The sequence below is a fragment of the Poromitra crassiceps genome (genome assembly GCF_964638095.1).
Source record: "Poromitra crassiceps genome assembly, chromosome: 11".
NCBI classification, from domain to species: domain Eukaryota; kingdom Metazoa; phylum Chordata; class Actinopteri; order Beryciformes; family Melamphaidae; genus Poromitra; species Poromitra crassiceps.
The window spans coordinates 21,686,841-21,711,840 of NC_139643.1; the positions used below are offsets into that span (position 1 = coordinate 21,686,841).

The window sequence follows — 25,000 nt, forward strand, 5'->3', positions numbered from 1 at the left end:
AAGCTCTGATTTCATTTGAACCCTGTCTGACTGACTACACACAGACAGACCTCTCTACTCGATAAGACACGATATTCTGCAACCAAAACAGCCCACAGACAGCGGTATTAACGTAACGTTACCGTTAAACGTATCTATCTAGTCTCACAGTTATTCTCACAGTATGTTGTCGTATGTTACACCGTCAACTTACGGTACGTGCACATCTACAATGGCAAATTCGCTTTTCCGCTGTGTCGCAGCGTTTTGTGGGCGTGCAAACCAGCTTCCAGCTTGGAGCTGTAGCCTGTAGAAACGTTGTACACAGGAGGGTGCGGGGAGGAAATGTGTAGGAAGAGCTGTCATTGGGTAGCTTCAACGAAAGGTCCCGCCCTAGTCCCGCCCCGCGAGCGTGAAGCCGCTCGGAGAGAAGCCGCCTCTAGTCTGCGACAGTGAAACGCTGAAACGCTGGGGGCGGTTCCAGCGCGATGTTGAAATGGACCAATCAGAATCGAGAATACAGCAAGACAGCCTATCAAGATGCAGCGTCAAAGCGGCTTTTTCAGCAGGCAAGCCGCCGTGCCATTGTAGATGTGCACGTACCGTTACCGGTGACCAGCGTCAACCTTGATATGAGTCTTGTAGCCGCCGCGCCGCCATGATGCTTCTGTGTTGTGGTAGTTCTCCACTTTTACGACAAGAGGGCGCCGCGAGACAGGCTATCATGGATTTTTAGATGAATAATACAATCCACGAAGAAGAAGAAGAAGAAGAAGAAGAAGAAGAAGAAGAAGAAGAAGAAGAAGAAGAAGAAGAAGAAGAAGAAGAAGAAAGTCTACACACATGCACGCACACGCACGCAGCGGAAAGTCAGACTCCATAAACCTGTGAGTGACTTTAACTCTTTGTATCTCTGTTTATTCTCATAGTTACTTTCCACCATTGACGGTGTATATGGACATCATGTCACCTCCCAAAAAGTAAGCCTCCATTGCCCTCTGGTGGCGGGTCCTGCAGCTCGCATTCGCTGTGTTGCTGTGTGGCCTTGTCTGCCCTATTCGTGCGCACAATGGCCCCTATCGTTGCATCGGCGCAGTTTCTAGGCCGAGCGGCAGGCGCAGATCAAAGCAGTGGGCGTGGAAAGGCGCACTTGATATCGTCGTGCTGGCGCTAGATGCAGCCCAAAGCATTACAACCACGCCTTTTAGGCGTAAAATTATGCACCGTCATGCTCATTGGATAAGTGCAATAAACGAATCGCACGCTTGCCTTTTTAGCTCCAATTCCAGTGATCCCGCAAAACCAGACGAAAGCCAAACGCTCTGCCCCCCCCCCCCTCCCTTCATCCAGCCTGTCTGTCTGCATTATAGGCTATTATTCCATATTATTATGCTTCTCAAACCAATCTAACTGCAGTTTCAATACTGCAAGCATGTAAATACGCTACACTATAGCAAGATCAAAGTGAAAATAATGTTCTATGCATCAGCTAGAAAAATATAGCCTATTAGATTGGTGAAAGTTTGTCCAGAAAGATATCATTTTCTCTCGCCTGCTGCAGGAAGGATGATGCACATAAATATACCCTACATTATGTCAAGTCATTGCATAAATGTGTTTTTATTGTAAAACTAAATGTGAAATAGGGCCAAGTTATTGGAGGGACATCACAGTATAGCAGATGCCATTAGAAGCGCGTTCCGAAGCGCGTTCCGCTGTTACTTCTCTAAATCACGTTAACTCGACAAGGGGTATATATAGGCCCAGGAGGACATATATGTTTCACATAGGGTGGTGTTTTCATTTCGAGGTTTTATTTGGTCCAATATTGAAATGTTGACAATGGCAGGCTGTGTTACCATTACACATTAATTTAGAACTACCTTTTATATCTATTTTGGCTCATTTGGTGGCTATTTAGTAGTGAAATGAAGAAACACAATGCATGCTGGGAACTCAGAGAGAGAGAGAGAGAAGGGTGACAGAGAAGAAGCAGTGAAGGCACAGAATAGGCCTGCTTTACAAAAGCGCAAAGCGCTAAATGTAGGCCAGGTCCCAAGATATCACTAGGCTGGTATTTAGCGCCGACACGCCCACTTTGGGACTGCGCCACGCCCATTCGGCCTAAAGCGCATTTGGCAGCCTAAAGCCTATTGCTATCTTGCCGAAACAGGCGCAAGGCACGTTTTTTTGCGGTTAAGGCCCGTAATAGCGCCGATGGCCTGTGGGAGAATAGAGCCCAATGTCTCCCTCTCTCTCTCCCTCAGTCTCTCCCTCTCCTCTCTCTCCCTCAGTCTCTCTCTCTCTCCCTCTCCGGAAGAGGCTGAGCTCTCCCTCAGTCTATCTCGTGAGCCCCCTCAGCTCTCTTGTGAGCCTCAGACTGATGACATCATTCACTGGTGATGTCACTGATGATGATCAGTGATGTTACTGATCAGTATGTGTGCAATGCCTCTCCCATCACTGATGATGTCACAATTGATGACAACTGATGACATCACTGGAACTTTGTGTGTGCGTGTGTGTGTGTGTGTGTGTGTGTGTGTGTGTGTGTGTGTGTGTGCGTGCGTGCGTGCGTGCGTGTGTGTGTGTGTGTGTGTGTGTGTGTGTTAGGGCTGTGAATCTTCACTGGCCTCACGATTCGATTACGATTCAGAGGGCTACGATTAGATTCGATTACGATTATCGATGCATCTTCAATCGATGCATCACTTTTTCCCCCAATACATGATTTATTTTTTCTCACTTTCTTTTTTCTCACTGTGTGGCTACTTTTAAAATAAAAGTGCATTTGGGAATTGCATTGTATTATGATCCAAATAAACAACTGCATGTACTTCCATTATATTTTATTAGATTATAAAAATATATATATATATATATATATATATTATATAATAATAATAATCGATTTTTGACATTTGTGAATCGATGCAGAATCGTGCACATCCGCATCGCGATTATTTTTGACACCCCTAGTGTGTGTGTGTGTGTGTGTGTGTGTGTGTGTGTGTGTGTGTGAATTTATGACATCACTGATGTAATCATTGGTACCTTTATGACATCACTGATGACATCATCACTGGGACTTTGTGTGTGTGTGTGTGTCTCTCTTGTGAGCGCGTAATAAAGGACAAAGTAAAGAGAGAGAGAGAGAACTCCTTGAGGTAACACCCTCAAACTGTGATCAGCTGTGCTGCTTTCCTAACAAAGTGGTGGAGAAGCAAGCTTGTGACTGAAATGTTGTCCATTTTGAATTCTTGAGGAGTGAAAATCTGGACAGAGCAAAGTGCATTAGTGATGCATCTGCATGACTCAAAATCACATCATTGAGGTGGCAAAGCCTTCACTCCCTCAAGCTTTGACTTTTGATTATAAAAGATATGTACATATTATTCTTTGTGTAAATGTTTCTATTTGATATTTGATATTGATATTTGTCCAGAGTACCTGTTTTCTAAATACCCCATTGCCTCAAAAGTATATGCCATGGTGGTCGCAGTAATGGACTAGTTGTTTCCACCAAGAGTCCAACAAGGTGTCAAATGAAAGCTGAGAATGCACAGATTCCAGTCTGATCACTATAAATACAAATACAAATAACCAAAACTGAATAGCAGCCAAAGAGAAACACTAAAGGCTTTTGCACACCAAGTCCGTATTTTTCGTCCGAATTTGTCGCACGTTCTACATTAAATACGACCTCATGTTGTGTCACTCATGTTTACACACTTACTGACTCCGAAACTTCCGTCCGTTTTCGGAACAGGTTTGATTTTCTGTGTTTTTCGCATCAGTCAATAGCTTTTTGCGAGCTGGGACCCGTCTGTGTTTTCAGATGACAGATAAAAAAAGAACGCATATGAAAACAAACGGACTGTGTGTGCGCAAAGACCTTTACTGTCACGACAGGCAGCGGTAATAATGGGGTACTTTGAAACAGGTAACACTTGTATTTTATATTTGATGCTAGCTTCTTGACTCGCAGTACTTGCCTTTTACATTTACTCTCGCAACTTATCTTACTATGTTTATTGATGTTGTTATGTACCAAACACCAAAGTAAATTCCTTTTATGTAAACTTACTTGACGTCTATCAGAGGAGACGATGGCTGGAAGATTACTCTTTTATAACAATCTATTAGAATAAGTATAATTTTAAATATTTTATAGAAAAAGGAAAAGTCAAAAAAGTGGCGACAAGATAGCTCAGCAGGCCAATATAAACAGTAAATAGAAAAAAGGAGCTTCTTGATGCTTATAGAATATAATATAGAAAATATTTTATAGATGAATTATTGTGATCATATGTGATTATCATATGAAACTAGAAGACCTAAGACATGTATTGATGCCTGCTATCATATGAAACTAGAAGACCTAAGACATGTATTGGTGCCTGCTATCATATGAAACTAGAAGACCTAAGACATGTATTGGTGCCTGCTATCATATGAAACTAGAAGACCTAAGACATGTATTGGTGCCTGCTATCATATGAAACTAGAAGACCTAAGACATGTATTGGTGTCTGCTATCATATGAAACTAGAAGACCTAAGACATGTATTGGTGCCTGCTATCATATGAAACTAGAAGACCTAAGACATGTATTGGTGCCTGCTATCATATGAAACTAGAAGACCTAAGACATGTATTGGTGCCTGCTATCATATGAAACTAGAAGACCTAAGACATGTATTGGTGCCTGCTATCATATGAAACTAGAAGACCTAAGACATGTATTGGTGTCTGCTATCATATGAAACTAGAAGACCTAAGACATGTATTGGTGCCTGCTATCATATGAAACTAGAAGACCTAAGACATGTATTGGTGCCTGCTATCATATGAAACTAGAAGACCTAAGACATGTATTGGTGTCTGCTATCATATGAAACTAGAAGACCTAAGACATGTATTGGTGCCTGCTATCATATGAAACTAGAAGACCTAAGACATGTATTGGTGTCTGCTATCATATGAAACTAGAAGACCTAAGACATGTATTGGTGCCTGCTATCATATTAAACTAGAAGACCTAAGACATGTATTGGTGCCTGCTATCATATGAAACTAGAAGACCTAAGACATGTATTGGTGCCTGCTATCATATGAAACTAGAAGACCTAAGACATGTATTGGTGTCTGCTATCATATGAAACTAGAAGACCTAAGACATGTATTGGTGCCTGCTATCATATGAAACTAGAAGACCTAAGACATGTATTGGTGCCTGCTATCATATGAAACTAGAATACCTAAGACATGTATTGGTGCCTGCTATCATATTAAACTAGAAGACCTAAGACATGTATTGGTGCCTGCTATCATATAAAACTAGAAGACCTAAGACATGTATTGGTCCCTGCTATCATATGAAACTAGAAGACCTAAGACATGTATTGGTGCCTGCTATCATATGAAACTAGAAGACCTAAGACATGTATTGGTGCCTGCTATCATATGAAACTAGAAGACCTAAGACATGTATTGATGCCTGCTATCATATGAAACTAGAAGACCTAAGACATGTATTGATGCCTGCTATCATATGAAACTAGAAGACCTGAGACATGTATTGATGCCTGCTATCATATGAAACTAGAAGATCTAAGACATGTATTGGTGCCTGCTATCATATGAAACTAGAAGACCTAAGACATGTATTGATGCCTGCTATCATATGAAACTAGAAGACCTGAGACATGTATTGATGCCTGCTATCATATGAAACTAGAAGACCTAAGACATGTATTGGTGCCTGCTATCATATGAAACTAGAAGACCTGAGACATGTATTGATGCCTGCTATCATATGAAACTAGAAGACCTGAGACATGTATTGATGCCTGCTATCATATGAAACTAGAAGACCTAAGACATGTATTGGTGCCTGCTATCATATGAAACTAGAAGACCTAAGACATGTATTGATGCCTGCTATCATATGAAACTAGAAGACCTGAGACATGTATTGATGCCTGCTATCATATGAAACTAGAAGACCTAAGACATGTATTGGTGCCTGCTATCATATGAAACTAGAAGACCTGAGACATGTATTGATGCCTGCTATCATATGAAACTAGAAGACCTGAGACATGTATTGATGCCTGCTATCATATGAAACTAGAAGACCTAAGACATGTATTCGTGCCTGCTATCATATGAAACTAGAAGACCTAAGACATGTATTGGTGCCTGCTATCATATGAAACTAGAAGACCTAAGACATGTATTGGTGCCTGCTATCATATGAAACTAGAAGACCTAAGACATGTATTGGTGCCTACTATCATATGAAACTAGAAGACCTAAGACATGTATTGGTGTCTGCTATCATATGAAACTAGAAGACCTAAGACATGTATTGGTGCCTGCTATCATATGAAACTAGAAGACCTAAGACATGTATTGGTGTCTGCTATCATATGAAACTAGAAGACCTAAGACATGTATTGGTGCCTGCTATCATATGAAACTAGAAGACCTAAGACATGTATTGGTGCCTGCTATCATATGAAACTAGAAGACCTAAGACATGTATTGGTGTCTGCTATCATATGAAACTAGAAGACCTAAGACATGTATTGGTGCCTGCTATCATATGAAACTAGAAGACCTAAGACATGTATTGGTGCCTGCTATCATATGAAACTAGAAGACCTAAGACATGTATTGGTGCCTGCTATCATATAAAACTAGAAGACCTAAGACATGTATTGATGCCTGCTATCATATAAAACTAGAAGACCTAAGACATGTATTGGTGCCTGCTATCATATGAAACTAGAAGACCTAAGACATGTATTGGTGCCTGCTATCATATGAAACTAGAAGACCTAAGACATGTATTGGTGTCTGCTATCATATGAAACTAGAAGACCTAAGACATGTATTGGTGCCTGCTATCATATGAAACTAGAAGACCTAAGACATGTATTGGTGCCTGCTATCATATGAAACTAGAAGACCTAATACATGTATTGGTGCCTGCTATCATATGAAACTAGAAGACCTAAGACATGTATTGGTGTCTGCTATCATATGAAACTAGAAGACCTAAGACATGTATTGGTGTCTGCTAACATATGAAACTAGAAGACCTGAGACATGTATTGATGCCTGCTATCATATGAAACTAGAAGACCTAAGACATTGATGCCTGCTATCATATGAAACTAGAAGACCTAAGACATTGATGCCTGCTATCATATGAAACTAGAAGACCTAAGACATGTATTGGTGCCTGCTATCATATGAAACTAGAAGACCTGAGACATGTATTGATGCCTGCTATCATATGAAACTAGAAGACCTAAGACATGTATTGGTGCCTGCTATCATATGAAACTAGAATACCTAAGACATGTATTGGTGCCTGCTATCATATGAAACTAGAAGACCTAAGACATGTATTGGTGCCTGCTATCATATGAAACTAGAAGACCTAAGACATGTATTGGTGCCTGCTATCATATAAAACTAGAAGACCTAAGACATGTATTGATGCCTGCTATCATATAAAACTAGAAGACCTAAGACATGTATTGGTGCCTGCTATCATATGAAACTAGAAGACCTAAGACATGTATTGGTGCCTGCTATCATATGAAACTAGAAGACCTAAGACATGTATTGGTGTCTGCTATCATATGAAACTAGAAGACCTAAGACATGTATTGGTGCCTGCTATCATATGAAACTAGAAGACCTAAGACATGTATTGGTGCCTGCTATCATATGAAACTAGAAGACCTAATACATGTATTGGTGCCTGCTATCATATGAAACTAGAAGACCTAAGACATGTATTGGTGTCTGCTATCATATGAAACTAGAAGACCTAAGACATGTATTGGTGTCTGCTAACATATGAAACTAGAAGACCTGAGACATGTATTGATGCCTGCTATCATATGAAACTAGAAGACCTAAGACATTGATGCCTGCTATCATATGAAACTAGAAGACCTAAGACATTGATGCCTGCTATCATATGAAACTAGAAGACCTAAGACATGTATTGGTGCCTGCTATCATATGAAACTAGAAGACCTGAGACATGTATTGATGCCTGCTATCATATGAAACTAGAAGACCTAAGACATGTATTGGTGCCTGCTATCATATGAAACTAGAATACCTAAGACATGTATTGGTGCCTGCTATCATATGAAACTAGAAGACCTAAGACATGTATTGGTGCCTGCTATCATATGAAACTAGAAGACCTAAGACATGTATTGGTGCCTGCTATCATATGAAACTAGAAGACCTAAGACATGTATTGGTGCCTGCTATCATATGAAACTAGAAGACCTAAGACATGTATTGGTGCCTGCTATCATATGAAACTAGAAGACCTAAGACATGTATTGGTGCCTGCTATCATATGAAACTAGAAGACCTAAGACATGTATTGGTGCCTGCTATCATATGAAACTAGAAGACCTAAGACATGTATTGGTGCCTGCTATCATATGAAACTAGAAGACCTAAGACATGTATTGGTGCCTGCTAACATATGAAACTAGAAGACCTAAGACATGTATTGGTGCCTGCTAACATATGAAACTAGAAGACCTAAGACATGTATTGGTGCCTGCTATCATATGAAACTAGAAGACCTAAGACATGTATTGGTGCCTGCTAACATATGAAACTAGAAGACCTAAGACATGTATTGGTGCCTGCTATCATATGAAACTAGAAGACCTAAGACATGTATTGGTGCCTGCTAACATATGAAACTAGAAGACCTAAGACATGTATTGGTGCCTGCTATCATATGAAACTAGAAGACCTAAGACATGTATTGGTGCCTGCTATCATATGAAACTAGAAGACCTAAGACATGTATTGGTGCCTGCTATCATATGAAACTAGAAGACCTAAGACATGTATTGGTGCCTGCTATCATATGAAACTAGAAGACCTAAGACATGTATTGGTGCCTGCTATCATATGAAACTAGAAGACCTAAGACATGTATTGGTGCCTGCTATCATATGAAACTAGAAGACCTAAGACATGTATTGGTGCCTGCTAACATATGAAACTAGAAGACCTAAGACATGTATTGGTGCCTGCTAACATATGAAACTAGAAGACCTAAGACATGTATTGGTGCATGCTATCATATGAAACTAGAAGACCTAAGACATGTATTGGTGCCTGCTATCATATGAAACTAGAAGACCTAAGACATGTATTGGTGCCTGCTAACATATGAAACTAGAAGACCTAAGACATGTATTGGTGCATGCTATCATATGAAACTAGAAGACCTAAGACATGTATTGGTGCCTGCTATCATATGAAACTAGAAGACCTAAGACATGTATTGGTGCCTGCTAACATATGAAACTAGAAGATCTAAGACATGTATTGGTGTCTGCTATCATATGAAACTAGAAGACCTAAGACATGTATTGGTGCCTGCTATCATATGAAACTAGAAGACCTAAGACATGTATTGGTGCCTGCTATCATATGAAACTAGAAGACCTAAGACATGTATTGGTGCCTGCTATCATATGAAACTAGAAGACCTAAGACATGTATTGGTGCCTGCTATCATATGAAACTAGAAGACCTAAGACATGTATTGGTGCCTGCTATCATATGAAACTAGAAGACCTAAGACATGTATTGGTGCATGCTATCATATGAAACTAGAAGACCTAAGACATGTATTGATGCCTGCTATCATATGAAACTAGAAGACCTGAGACATGTATTGATGCCTGCTATCATATGAAACTAGAAGACCTAAGACATTGATGCCTGCTATCATATGAAACTAGAAGACCTAAGACATGTATTGGTGCCTGCTATCATATGAAACTAGAAGACCTGAGACATGTATTGATGCCTGCTATCATATGAAACTAGAAGACCTAAGACATGTATTGGTGCCTGCTATCATATGAAACTAGAATACCTAAGACATGTATTGGTGCCTGCTATCATATGAAACTAGAAGACCTAAGACATGTATTGGTGCCTGCTATCATATGAAACTAGAAGACCTAAGACATGTATTGGTGCCTGCTATCATATGAAACTAGAAGACCTAAGACATGTATTGGTGCCTGCTATCATATGAAACTAGAAGACCTAAGACATGTATTGGTGCCTGCTATCATATGAAACTAGAAGACCTAAGACATGTATTGGTGCCTGCTATCATATGAAACTAGAAGACCTAAGACATGTATTGGTGCCTGCTATCATATGAAACTAGAAGACCTAAGACATGTATTGGTGCCTGCTATCATATGAAACTAGAAGACCTAAGACATGTATTGGTGCCTGCTATCATATGAAACTAGAAGACCTAAGACATGTATTGGTGCCTGCTATCATATTAAACTAGAAGACCTAAGACATGTATTGGTGTCTGCTATCATATGAAACTAGAAGACCTAAGACATGTATTGGTGCCTGCTATCATATGAAACTAGAAGACCTAAGACATGTATTGGTGCCTGCTATCATATGAAACTAGAAGACCTAAGACATGTATTGGTGCCTGCTAACATATGAAACTAGAAGACCTAAGACATGTATTGGTGCCTGCTAACATATGAAACTAGAAGACCTAAGACATGTATTGGTGCATGCTATCATATGAAACTAGAAGACCTAAGACATGTATTGGTGCCTGCTATCATATGAAACTAGAAGACCTAAGACATGTATTGGTGCCTGCTATCATATTAAACTAGAAGACCTAAGACATGTATTGGTGCATGCTATCATATGAAACTAGAAGACCTAAGACATGTATTGATGCCTGCTATCATATGAAACTAGAAGACCTAAGACATGTATTGATGCCTGCTATCATATGAAACTAGAAGACCTAAGACATGTATTGGTGCCTGCTATCATATGAAACTAGAAGACCTAAGACATGTATTGGTGCCTGCTATCATATGAAACTAGAAGACCTAAGACATGTATTGGTGCCTGCTATCATATTAAACTAGAAGACCTAAGACATGTATTGGTGCATGCTATCATATGAAACTAGAAGACCTAAGACATGTATTGATGCCTGCTATCATATGAAACTAGAAGACCTAAGACATGTATTGATGCCTGCTATCATATGAAACTAGAAGACCTAAGACATGTATTGGTGCCTGCTATCATATGAAACTAGAAGACCTAAGACATGTATTGGTGCCTGCTATCATATTAAACTAGAAGACCTAAGACATGTATTGGTGCATGCTATCATATGAAACTAGAAGACCTAAGACATGTATTGATGCCTGCTATCATATGAAACTAGAAGACCTAAGACATGTATTGGTGCCTGCTATCATATGAAACTAGAAGACCTAAGACATGTATTGGTGCCTGCTATCATATGAAACTAGAAGACCTAAGACATGTATTGGTGCATGCTATCATATGAAACTAGAAGACCTAAGACATGTATTGATGCCTGCTATCATATGAAACTAGAAGACCTAAGACATGTATTGGTGCCTGCTATCATATCAAACTAGAAGACCTAAGACATGTATTGGTGCCTGCTATCATATGAAACTAGAAGACCTAAGACATGTATTGGTGCCTGCTATCATATGAAACTAGAAGACCTAAGACATGTATTGGTGCCATGTCATGTTAACTTGAAGGGGACTAAAAAATGCCCCCTTCAAATAATGCTCTAAATTTAGGTTAGATTTTGGTCAGGGAAAAAGTGGCATGTCCATTTTCAAAAGGGTCCCTTGACCTCTCACCTCAAGATATCTGAATGAGAATGGGTTGTAGTGGTACCTATATCAGACAAGCATAAATCACATTCTAAGGAAAAGGAAAATGGTGGCAGAACCTATTCAGCTCTCCGAATGAACATACAATAGCTGTACACAGCAATCACTGCACAGTACATATGCACAACATATTTTAGAACATATTTTTTTGAACATATTTTTTAGAAATGGACGCCGTCAATCAGCTCGGCCCTCTAAGTATCTCACAGAGAACATTCATCCATACAGTCTTGTATCAAAAGGAAATAAAAGGCAAAAAACAACTGGAATATGAGTACAGCACAGAGGTCTCACAAGTAAGGCCTGACATCAAAGTCCTCATTGAGTCACAGTGATTGCTGTGTAGAGCTATTGTATGTTCATTCGGAGAGCTGAATAGGTTCTGCCACCATTTTCCTTTTCCTTAGAATGTGATTTATGCTTGTCTGAATAAATGTCCGCCACAGGAGCTATCTAAAAAATTGTGTTGCGAGCCCTTTTTTCGTTTATTTTCCTGTTTAGTACAGTTGAGCTCAGCACCAACCAGTGGATGTGCGTAAGTCTCTGGATGCTTACCCATGAGTATATCCCCTTTACATACATGCCCATTTTCTGCTAATCCCATGTAGTTTTGCAAAAAACATGTTTTTTTTTTTGTTTTTTTTGCATGCAGTATAATTATTTTCCCACCTATTCTATTTGAATATTCTTTTGCATACTGGGGTCCCTAAACCATTTTGGAATTGCATAAATTAGGTCTGAGTGGAAAGCTGAGACTATTATTAGAATAGTTATTAGAATATACTGTAGGATAGTATAAATGATGTGATGATGCTGCCATGCTACCATGACTTATGTCAGCATGTATTTTGAGCTGAGCTAAGTACTGTTTGAATCCTCTACCCACAAGGCTTGGGGTTTTTGCTAGGTGTCAAAAGGGCGTACGTGCAATTACACCCTTTGCAGTACGCTATACAATGAGTTCCCTGACCCTTTGGACAAATGGAATGACCTGCCATGTGACCTAAAGAGCAGCTGGAGCATGTGTCCCAGGACACATCACTTATTGATGTGTCCTGGCTGGGACACATTCAAAGAACTGCACTGTAAAACTCTTACTATCAGAGCTCATTTTGACCAGTTCACACTGCTAACATTATAAAATAACATTTGAATCTAGGCCCAAGTATTTAATGGAAATATTAACATATTTATATTTATCTAATATTGACCTAAAATATGAATTCGAACATAGGATAGTAGAAATTATGTTATCATGTTGCAATGCTAGGATTACTTATGTCAGCATGTATTTTGAGCTGACCTAAGTGCTGTTAGGATCCTCCAGTCTACCCACAAGTCTTGGTCAGTGTCAAAAGTGAGGTTTTACTAGGTGTCAAAATGGCGTACATGCAGTAACACCCTTTAGACAGCAAACAAACCCTACTTGTACTGTCTTTGCAGTCAGCTATACAATGATTTGTACATTATAGAATTATTTCTTTATCTTACTCCTGCTTATAGTTTACATTCTACATAACACTTATTGTATATAATCTAAATAGCAGTTAACCGTACCTTTGAGTCCTTGTTTGTTCATTTCAGCTTGCATGCATACCTTTTCTTCTCCTTTCAAAGTACATTAAGAGCAACTTATACCGGAGTCAAATTCCCTGTAAGTCTACATACATATACTACAATAAAGCTGATTCTGATTCTGTTCATGCAAATTACATCAATAGTGTGGCCTAGTGTCCTCTTGAGAGTGGCGTCAGCGGAGGACCAAAATGCGTGACTCATTAGCCAATGAACAGCCAGGGAAGGGTCTCACGCTACTTTTGAATGCTAAAATAAAGCTGATAATGTACAATTTGATTCAAGAAAAAAACAACTTTCAGAGTACAACACAAACTGCCCATTTTGCTGCAACTCGACAGTGCTGCTTAATCCAGGCCCTTACTTCCTGGAACTCTTGAGAGTAAAAAACTGGTCTATTGGAGTGAATGGAGATGTTGCAACTCTTCTATATACACAGCTCTGGTGTCGCCCATCCACTTTGATTCAGGCCCACCTGTAATTTCATTTCTGGCTGTATGTGTGTGTGTGTGTGTGTGTGTGTGTGTGTGTGTGTGTGTGTGTGTGTGTGTGTGTGTGTGTGTGCGTGCGTGCGTGCGTGCGTGCGTGCGTGCGTGCGTGCGTGCGTGCGTGCGTGCGTGCGTGCGTGCGTGTGTGTCAGAAGTGAAGTGTTGTAGTTAGAGTCAGCCCTTCTCAGCTCTGCAGTCTTCCTATCAGAGCTCATCTTGACCAGTTCACACTCCTCCTAACATGATAAAATAACATTTTGAATTCATAGGTCTTAAGTATGTGATGTGAATATTAACACAATTACACTCATCTATTAGTGAGTGAATATTAATTAGGATATGAGGAAGATACTCAAACGGATGTGATCATGCTGTCATAGTTATTTCAGCACGCACTTCTTGTTCAGTGCAAAGTGTGGTTTAGGTGTGAAAGCTGCAGAGGTGTTTAGGTCCGTTTGCCAGTAAACAGGCAGGTTTCCTCTTCAAGCAAGCAACAGTTGTTGATTGTGGTTTAAACACACAGCGCTCTCCCTCTCTCTCTCTCTCTCTCTCTCTCACACACACACACACACACACACACACACACACACACACACACACACACACACACACACACACACACACACACACACACACACACACACACACACACACAGGTTTTGCCCCACATTATCTGTTCCCCTTCCTCTGCTTTCTGTCACTCTCTCTCTCTCTCTCTCTCTCTCTCTCTGTCTCTGTCTTTTTCTTTATGTCTCTTATGTCTTCTTATGTCTTCTTTCTCTCTCTCTGTCTTCTTTCTCTCTCTCTTAATGTCTCTCTGTCTTTCTCTTTCTCTCTCTCTGTCTTTCTCTCCACATCTTTAGTTGGCCTGACCTTTGACTTCATCCCTAATTCCCTTCCCCCCTCCCTCTTCATCTCTCACCTCCCCCCTTCACTCATCCCTCCTCCTTCCTAACCTCCTCCTCCCTTCTTCCTCACCTCCCTTCCTCCTCCTCCCTCACCTCCTCCTCCCTCACCTCCCTCACCTCCTTCCTAACCTCCTCCTCCCTCCTTCCTCACCTCCCTCACCTCCTTCCTAATCTCCTCCTCCCTCCTTCCTCAACTCCAAAGTGTGAACTTACTTGGCAATAAATACAATTCTGATTCTGATTTTACAGACGTCTATCAGAGAAGACGATGGCTGGAAGAGTATTTTTTACAACAATCTATTAGAATAAGTATCATTTTAAATATTTTATAGATGAATTATTGTGATCCGTGTGTGCAGAAAACAAGGAACCAACTTTCTTTTCTGCACTTTCTTTTACGAGCAGGGAAACATTGCCTATAATGTTCACCAAAATAGTTCCATGAAATTCCCTCAATAAATGTGTCTGTGTATTTGTTTAAATATGTGTCTGTTTATTTGTGAGTTTTGAGTTAGAAGTTTTCAAATGAAAGAAAGAGAGGAATGAATGCCTATGATGTCAATAAATTACACAAGTTAAGACGGTTGCACAACATTTTATCTCTGCTTTCTTTAGCCTAAATCTGTACCAGGCGTATATGATAGATAGTAGATAGGTGGATATGAAAGAAAATAACAATATTCCACACACACATACATACACACAAACAAACACACACACACACACACACACACACACACACACACAGCCCTTGTGTTAGATGGTCCTCCCCCTCTCATCACTAGTTGGAGGTGGTGGGGTTGTCCGCTCACTAACTTGTGTTAAGTGTCAGACTGCTCTGCCAGCATCTACATTTAGTTCATGGAAAGAAAAAAGACATTTTGAAGTAAAGCTTCAGTGAACCTTTTCAACCAGGCTGCTTCCTCCTCCTCCTCCTCCTCCTCCTCCTCCTCCTCCTCCTCCTCCTCCTCCTCCTCTCTGCATATTGTTTTATCTCCATAAGGAATCAAAGAGTGATTCATTAAGGAGGCGATGTTTCACGTCTTGTTTGGTCTGCGACGGAGGTGCCATCATCACCATCATCATCACCTTCTTCATCACCTTCTTCATCACATCATCATCATTACTATAAGCAGCAGCAGTGTGACTCTGCTGTGGTTTAAATGGGTTCTCTGCTACATGAGGTTAGCCTCATCTGCAGGCCTTAATTGTTATCTTGCTGAGTCTGTGTGTGTGTGTGTGTCAGGGGCCCACCCACTTCTTGCCTAGGCCCAGAGATAGGCAGAATTTTAAATTCATGTATTTAAAATACGTGTTTAAAATACTTTTTTGTATTTTGTCATTTGTAATTGGCTGGATTGAGAAAACTAAGATGTAATTTGTATCAAAATACTTTCAGACCTTGTATTTTGTGTATTTTAAATACATACAATATTTATTTTATTTTATGTCCTTTATTCTCAAATTGACACATTTTAAATATTGACACATGTTTAAACTATGGAATTCAAAACAAATGCAGTGTGAGATTTCACTCCTACTCTGCCTCTGATTGGCTTAACCTCAGAACAAATTCAACCACAAATCAGAGGCAGAGTAGGGTTGGTCACTTGGTCTTGAGTCAGACTTCACATCACTTCTTCATCTAAACTAGTACTGACACCTCGTGTTGGTGGACATTCCCACTACTAAATATGATGATTATATATTGCATGCTAAGGCAAGCTTACTGAATGACACTAAACTACAACAGGACAAATCTAAACTGCAAACGCGGTATGAATGTGATTAACGGGGAAGTGGGAGGTTGCGGGCGGCTTGGAAACTTGGATGGAAACATGGAAGTGAAGCGGGGAAAGCGAGCACAACACAACTGAAGAACAACTAGAACTGGACAGGCTTTTCACCCTCAACGTCACTCAGCAGCTCAATCTGACTGGTTTGTCTCTCCATGCACAATAGGTGAGACTTGAGAAGGTGGAAAATATAACTTAGAAAAATTGTTTATATTAGGCTACTTAGAATTGTTTTTCCCAATAGGACGAATCAGCGTGACGTCACTTGACACCCAGAAATGCTGAACCCCGCGGCAGTTAATAGTATGAGTTGTGCCAAACAAACGTTAATATCTCAAAAACTATACATCACATTGCTTATATTTTGACATTCTGAGAGCAGAATTAGTTCAAGAGTTTGATGTATAATATATGCATGTCGTGTTAAAGTTGTGTGAACTGTCGCAGTTTTTAAAATGTAAACAGAGTCAAGCCGGCTAGAGCAGACACTCACGCCTCGCGCCACTTGGGCTCCATAGGGTTCCATTGCCGTTGCCACCCAGTGACAACTGGGTGGCCTGCTCGGCTGATCCCTCGTATACAATTTCCCATAGAAGTAAATATGTTGGTTCAACAAAAGAGCTGTCAAAAGAGCAGAGTGTTCAGTGAAAAAGGCTGGTGAACAGTGAGATCAAAATGATACAATGTCTGGAGTTGAAGAGAGATGAAATCTTTTTATCAGTTTGTCTTTACAAAAGAATCAAAAGAGAAAGACTTGACTATGACTATTTTGCCTAATACTTATAACCATGTGAAGATGGTTACTTTACTTTACTTTATTGGTTTATTTAGACGGGACAATGCACAATTAATGAACACATAAAACATGAAACAGATACAGTCACCTGAAACATGGTCAAAGTGTCAAAAGTGGTGGATTTAGCACGAGGCTAGATTCCATCTGCAGTCCTCAAACATCAAAACAGAGGAATATCAAACAGTAAGAGATACATACATCATTAATAGAACACACTCAAAAAGAAACATAGATAGTAAGGTACACTCAAAAATACAAAAAGGACAGAAAACATACTATAAGTGATTACATGTCTGGTTGGCTTTCAACCATTGTTTTAATTTATTTCTAAAAGTGGCCAGGGTGGGGCTTTCCCTCAAGGAAACTGGGAGACTGTTCCACGTTTGACTGCCTTTTATAGACAGGACGTTTTGGCTAAACGTGGTCAGTCTACGATGGACCTCACAGTCACCTCTGGTGTTTGACATGGTGTCAAGTCCAGTGATTCTTTTCTTGTGGATGAATTATTGAACATGAGGGGGGGCTAGACCATGTAGGTATTTGCAGATAAGACAAGCACTCTTAAAGATCTTGACATTCTCAAAGCTTAAGAAGTGAAGTTGTTCCAGAATGTTACAGTGATGGTATGATCTGGAATGTTACAGTGATGGTATGATCCAGAATGTTACAGTGATGGTATGATCCAGAATGTTACAGTGATGGTATGATCGAATGTTACAGTGATGGTATGATCCAGAATGTTACAGTGATGGTATGATCTAGAATGTTACAGTGATGGTATGATCTAGAATGTTACAGTGATGGTATGATCCAGAATGTTACAGTGATGGTATGATCGAATGTTACAGTGATGGTATGATCCAGAATGTTACAGTGATGGTATGATCCAGAATGTTACAGTGATGGTATGATCCAGAATGTTACAGTGATGGTATGATCCAGAATGTTACAGTGATGGTATGATCCAGAATGTTACAGTGATGGTATGATCCAGAATGTTACAGTGATGGTATGATCTAGAATGTTACAGTGATGGTATGATCCAGAATGTTACAGTGATGGTATGATCCAGAATGTTACAGTGATGGTATGATCTAGAATGTTACAGTGATGGTATGATCCAGAATGTTACAGTGATGGTATGATCTGGAATGTTACAGTGATGGTATGATCTAGAATGTTACAGTGATGGTATGATCCAGAATGTTACAGTGATGGTATGATCCAGAATGTTACAGTGATGGTATGATCCAGAATGTTACAGTGATGGTATGATCTAGAATGTTACAGTGATGGTATGATCCAGAATGTTACAGTGATGGTATGATCTAGAATGTTACAGTGATGGTATGATCTAGAATGTCACAGTGATGGTATGATCTAGAATGTTACAGTGATGGTATGATCCAGAATGTTACAGTGATGGTATGATCCAGAATGTTACAGTGATGGTATGATCTAGAATGTTACAGTGATGGTATGATCTTCTAGAATGTTACAGTGATGGTATGATCTAGAATGTTACAGTGATGGTATGATCTAGAATGTTACAGTGATGGTATGATCCAGAATGTTACAGTGATGGTATGATCTAGAATGTTACAGTGATGGTATGATCTTCTAGAATGTTACAGTGATGGTATGATCTAGAATGTTACAGTGATGGTATGATCGTGGTTTTCTTGATACTTTGATGGCTCTATTGAACAGCTGTTCAATGGGTTTTATGACTGTGGCACCTGCAAACGACCAGTTTGTGAAGCAATATTCAATGTGGGGAAAAAAACATACAATGAAGATATGACTTTGCACGGTCAACTGTTAAGAAGGGCCGGATTTGTTTAAAATGAAATACATTGAAATTAATTGTGCTTTGTACCTTTTTAACCCATTGATACATGATGTAGCTTTTGCGTGTATATCCCTCATTTGTGTGTGTATCCCTTCATACGCGAACCGCTTCATACGCGAACCGCGTATGACGCGGTTCGCGGTCTTAAAGGGATACACACACAAATGCTGCATCAGTTATCAATGGGTTAATGTGTTTCCTGAAAGATAGGTTTGAGTCCAAAGTGACTCTGAGGTACTGGAACTGGGATAGCAGTTCAGATACCAGTACCAGATAGTGCGGCCCACTGAATATATTTTGCTATGCAGACACAGGCTATCTGTTATTATGGTTGTTATAAGCATCACAAACAGCACATCCAGTTCAAAGAGAAAACCTTTCAAGAAGCATCAACTCAACCAGTTCGTTCTTCACTCTTTTAAGTTGTGATAACGATCTCTCACCCTTAGTCTACAGTTAGTGACAGGGTGAGAAGATCTTTAAATTGTTTAGATCTCTCACCCACAGTTACCAGGCAGGGTTAATAAAAGCCTGACTGTGGTGAGCACACTTGGGGAAGTAGTTTTCAGCCTACCTTTTCTTTGCAGTTCCTCTGGTGAACATGTTTTCTCTCACCACACAAAATGCTTGAACTGGATACATTCAAATGTGATGGAGGAAGGGGGGGGCACCTACACACCAATCATGATTCGTTCTCATTATGCATATATTCTTTTAGTATTGAAGATTAATTTCGGCCGTGGAGTATAGACGGTTTTCACCAGAGCGCAACCCCACAGCACTTCCTTTTTCTCAGCATTCGGCAAACTGCAGAAATATTCACTCGACATCGTTACTTTTGTTTTCGCTGCTCAGCTGTATAGACGGTTTTCACGGAATGGTCAGTCCTGCACTTGAATGTTTTTTTCTTTTATGTCCATAGCAAACACTGCAACAGGAAGTGAGCAGGGGTTCAATTTAGAATGTTTTTGTTGTCAAGTTAAAACCGTCTATAGGCCTAATATATAAAGAAAATATGACGAAGCTTATAAAGAATTGAATTTGAATGTGTGGTGCCCCCCCAACAAGGCAAATGAGCTGGTGCCCCTGGGCACTCGCCTGATGTGATATATGGATCAACCTGGCCCAGAGTCTTTTATTATTCTGGCCTTAATTGTGTGCATGTGCACTGTGAGGGGGAAGGCCCTTTATGTATCCAGGCCCAGGGCCTTTAGCTAGACATCATCTCTGTAAAGCCCTCTGAGACATGCTTGTGAATTAGAGCTATACAAATGAGTTGACTTGAGGAGATGTTGGCTCAGCCAGTCTGTAGTGTGACTCAGTGGAAGCAGGCTGTGGGGATAAGCTCTGCCATTGACTCCATTTGAGTCAGAGTGAAGGGAAATCCCTCCACTCCTGTGTGTCGCTCTCAAATGTCTCCGCCTCCCCTACTTTTATGCTTATGGCTTTGGTTTTTTGTTTAACTAGGCCGCTGCGCAGCCTCGCCCATAGCTCGGCCTCGCCTGCCCTATTGGCACATGCGCATGTGTGTAGCTCACTAAATGTTATTGTTATCACAATGCCTCCTTGTGTGTGTGTGTGCCCCATTATGATATCACTGATGACATCATCAGTGTGTGTGTGTGTGTGTGTGTGTGCCCCCCTTTGACATCACTGATCAGTCTTGTCACAATGCCTCCTTGTGTCTGACATCACTGATCTTGTCACAATACCTCCTTGTGTGTGTGTGTGTGTGTGTGTGTGTGTTTGTGTGTGTGTGTCTGTGTGTGTGTGTGTGTGCGCGCGCCCTTATGACATCACCTTTGACATCATCGTTGATGACATCATCACTGATCACATCATTAGCTAATTGGCCTAATAAAAAAATACGGCTCCGTGAGGTCAGCCGCACGGTCACCTCCTTCCTAACCTCGTCCCTCCTTCCTCACCTCCTTCCTAACCTCCTCCCTCCTTCCTAACCTCCTACTTCCTTCTTCCTCACTTCCTCCTCCCTCCTTCCTAACCTCCTCCTCCCTCCTTCCTAACCTCCTCCTCACCTCCTTCCCCACCTCCTCCTCCCTCCTTCCTCACCTCCTTCCCCACCTCCTCCTCCCTCCTTCCTCACCTCCTTCCCCACCTCCTTCCCCACCTCCTCCTCCCTCCTTCCTCCCTCCTTCCTCACCTCCTTCCCCACCTCCTTCCCCACCTCCTCCTCCCTCCTTCCTCCCTCCTTCCTAACCTCCTCCTCCCTCCCTCCAGTTGCACCTCGGGCGTTAGTATGGAACGAACACGGACACACCTGGTCTGGGTGAGGCAAAGGGCAAGTTATGCTGGGGAGCTGGAGCTAGTCTTCCAAGGGGAACTCTCTCCCTGGTTATGGGTTAGGGCAGGGATACTCAACTTGCTTTGCCCGGGGGCCACTTTTGTGAAATGATAGAAGGCCAGGGGCCAGTTAATAAACAAACAATATAAATGTTTCTGTAGCGGATTGTAGGTTTTTGGGGTGTCAGCCGGAGTTTAGTCTGACAATGTTGCGCACACCGGATAGTTAGTTAGGTTAAGTACATACATAAGTGCCTGGGTAGCGAGCAGACGGCGGTATTTGACAATTTAGCAGCTAAATCATAGATTATTGAAAGATATTCCATATTCCAGACTGAAATGCTATAAGTATTGGGGAGGAGTATTGGCCAGAATGACATGAACATTTGGACACTTATTCAGCGGGTATCTTGCATTTTGCGTTCAGGTGCACTGTAAAAAAAAATATATATGTTTTTTTGCAATTCCATCGCGGGCCACACAGGGGCCAGTTAAACAAACAATATACATTTTTCTGTATTGTAGGTTTTTGGGGGGTGAGCCAGAGTTTAGTCTGACAATGTTGTGCACACCGGATAGTTAGTTAGGTTAAGTTAGTTAAGTACATACATAAGTGCCTGCAGGTGGTGAGCAGACGGCTGTATTCTTTTCACAATTTAGCTGGAGCTCAGTCAAACTTTATTTCACGTTAGTTTTTATTGTGAAATAGATTATAATTCACAATGAAAACTAACATGAAATTATTAGAAAATGGTCGGGGGGCCACTCTGCACCCTATCATGGGTTGCAAGTTGAGTATCACTGGGTTAGGGTCTCTAGGGAAAGGTTCGGGGGAGGAGGGTTAGGGCCTGTGCCTAACCATAAAGCCTAATTTATACTTATTGGAAAGTGTTGCTACACATTACGAAAAATAAACTGTTGCCCCATGGTGTTGCATTTATGGTTAATAACCATGTTGGACATAAACAGCGCTGTCCCTGCAACCTGATGTAACGTTTAACTACAGCATAATTACACACAACTGACCTCTCTCTCTGGGAAGTTGGTCACGGTGTTCTTTGTGATTTTCACAAAGTCATACATCCAGGACAGGCCCATAAAAATAGCGGGGACACGTTTTTATATTAATTTCAATCGATTTCCATGCAGCGAAAACCAAAACAAAGAAGTTAAGCGCGCGTGGCTTCTATCTAGCCAATCACACATGTATGATGCATGACACTATGTGACGTAGTCAGCGACACTAGATATTTCACTAGGTAGGAGACACTTCTCATCAACACTTGAAAGTGTCGACTCAAGTCCTCATTACTGTCGGCGACGGTTTCAAGAGTGTCGACAGACCAAGTATAAATTAGGCTTAAGACAGGGGATAGGCAGGGAGGTACGGTGGTGCAGTGGTAAGCACTATCGCCTCACAGCTCGAAGGTCGTGGGTTCGATTCCCACCTGGGACGATGCCCGTCCGCATGTCCTCGAGTGCCCCGTCAAAAGGGCCTTTCTGTGTGGAGTTTGCATGTTTTCCCCGTGCCTCCCGGGGGTTTCCTTCATATAGGAACCCCCTTCACAAAAACATACAATATCCTGGTTGCTAATGTGGTTCCTCCTCTGGTCGTTAAGGGCGCCTGGTCAGAGGGAGGGGAACTGGTTGGAATAGCGTGAACCTCCCACGTGCTATGTCCTACCGGTGAAGCTTCCTCTGTCAGGTGAAAAGAAGCGGCTGGCTGGCTGACTGCCCATGTCTTGGAGGAAGCATGGAGCCAGTCTCGGCTCTCCCCAGATCGGCAGAGGATGGAGTAGCAACCAGGATTGAGAAATCAAGGGAGCACTAATGGGGGATAAAATGGGATAAAAAAATCGGGGTGGGGGGGAACATAAAATAAAATAAAAAGACAGGGGATAGGCTGCTGTACCGTTCACTACCACTGTAGCAGGAGGGGCGCCTCGATTATCAGGAGCAAATATGTGAATCTTCCAAAATGTTGTTGTGTTCCTTTAAGAGTAACTTCACCTCCCCGCCTGAGCAGCAGTAGAGAGCAGCGGTGCTCAGTTTATCAGAGGATTTAAACATTCAAGATGCAGTCATGGAACTTTACAGGCATGTAGTTCAGATCATAGAAGGCAGAGTCCCAAGAAGGGTGTGGTCAAGGCAAGGGGGCTGGAAATAGACGGGTGGGTGTTCGTTATGGGTGGAACATAGGAACCAAAGTGCTGAACTCCAGGAAAAGATTCTGTTCAGACGTGATGTTATGGATCCAGCAAGTTTCTTCAAGTACTTCTTTGAATATTTCGTTTGGTATGGTCATGCTTCTTATTTCTTCTCTAACTCGTAGCTGGTGAGGTTAGGCTGCCTACTGCTGCGTTTCTATGGGGGAACCAGAACACACTGCTGACCAGAACACAGGACCAAAACACAGGACCAGAACACAGGACCGGAGCACAGGACCGGAACACAGGACCAGAACACAGGACCGGAACACGGGGCGGGACATCCTGTCTGTAGTAATGCGTCACCAGGCTCTTCTCCTCGGGAAGAGCCTGGTGACGCGAGGTTAGGTCGGTGTGCTCCCATCACAAGATGGTCTCTCTTTTCTTTTCTTTGTGGGGGGGTTTGTGTGTGTGTGTGTGTGTGTGTGTGGGGGGGGGGGGGGGGGTATACTCTGTAAGGGTTTGTGTGTGTGTGTGTGTGTGTGTGTGTGTGGGGGGGGGGGTTATACTCTGTAAGGGTTTGTGTGTGTGTGTGTGTGTGTGTGTGTGTGTGTGTGTGTGGCTTTTTCATATGAGTTGCTTTTATATTTAATACAGTTTAGCTTCTGCTTACTGTCAGCTCCTCCCTCCACTCTCACCTTCATCTCTCTCCCTCTCCTCATCATCCTCACTGTGCCCACAGGTGCCAAAGAAGGTCCTGCAGCAGACATGTCAGGACGTTTTGCACATTCAGCATCTGCCTGAAGGCCTGACTTTATTTGACATGTGAATTCTCCACACCTCCCTTGAATTTTGTCATATCTATTTTTATTTATTATTATTATTATTATTATTATTATTATTATTATTATTATTATTATTATTATTATTATTATTATTATTATTATTATTATTATTATTATTTATATTTATTTTTTGCACTCTGTAGATGTACATCACTGAGCCTAAGGGGGAGGGCTTTAAAGATGTGATTGGGCCAGACCGGTCCTATCTACTTGTTTTATTTACCGGTCAGACAAAAAATAAATAAAAAATAAAAGTTTGTTATTGATATAATTTGTAGATGATTTATTTTAGATAGGCTATAAGCAATACAGCCTATGTATCATATGTTTGGGAACAAAGGGAAGATTATTGTGAAGATGTAATTTAGTATGATGTGTTTGAGAAGAAGAAGCTAAACAGCTCATGTTCCTTTGCTGTGACCACAATGTTCGTTTCCTGTGACTAGACACACCCTCAACTAATAAAAGCATTTCCACATACATGAGCAGCTTTGATGCTGTGCCACTGCTGTGCC

At 41.2% G+C, this 25,000-nt stretch overlaps 1 protein-coding gene across 1 annotated transcript in view; it reads right to left on the bottom strand.

The window, feature by feature from the left end:
* Window positions 1–24,410, bottom strand: part of LOC310784893 ((3R)-3-hydroxyacyl-CoA dehydrogenase-like) — a gene marked incomplete at both ends in the record, with an annotated part of 30,976 nt that extends 6,566 nt beyond the window's left edge. Inside the window, 2 exons of the mRNA XM_083645925.1 lie at window positions 589–667; window positions 24,339–24,410. Of these exons, the coding sequence (XP_083502051.1) occupies window positions 589–667; window positions 24,339–24,410 (151 nt within the window). The remainder of the gene's footprint in view (window positions 1–588; window positions 668–24,338) is intronic.
* Between the last annotated feature and the right edge of the window lie 590 nt (window positions 24,411–25,000).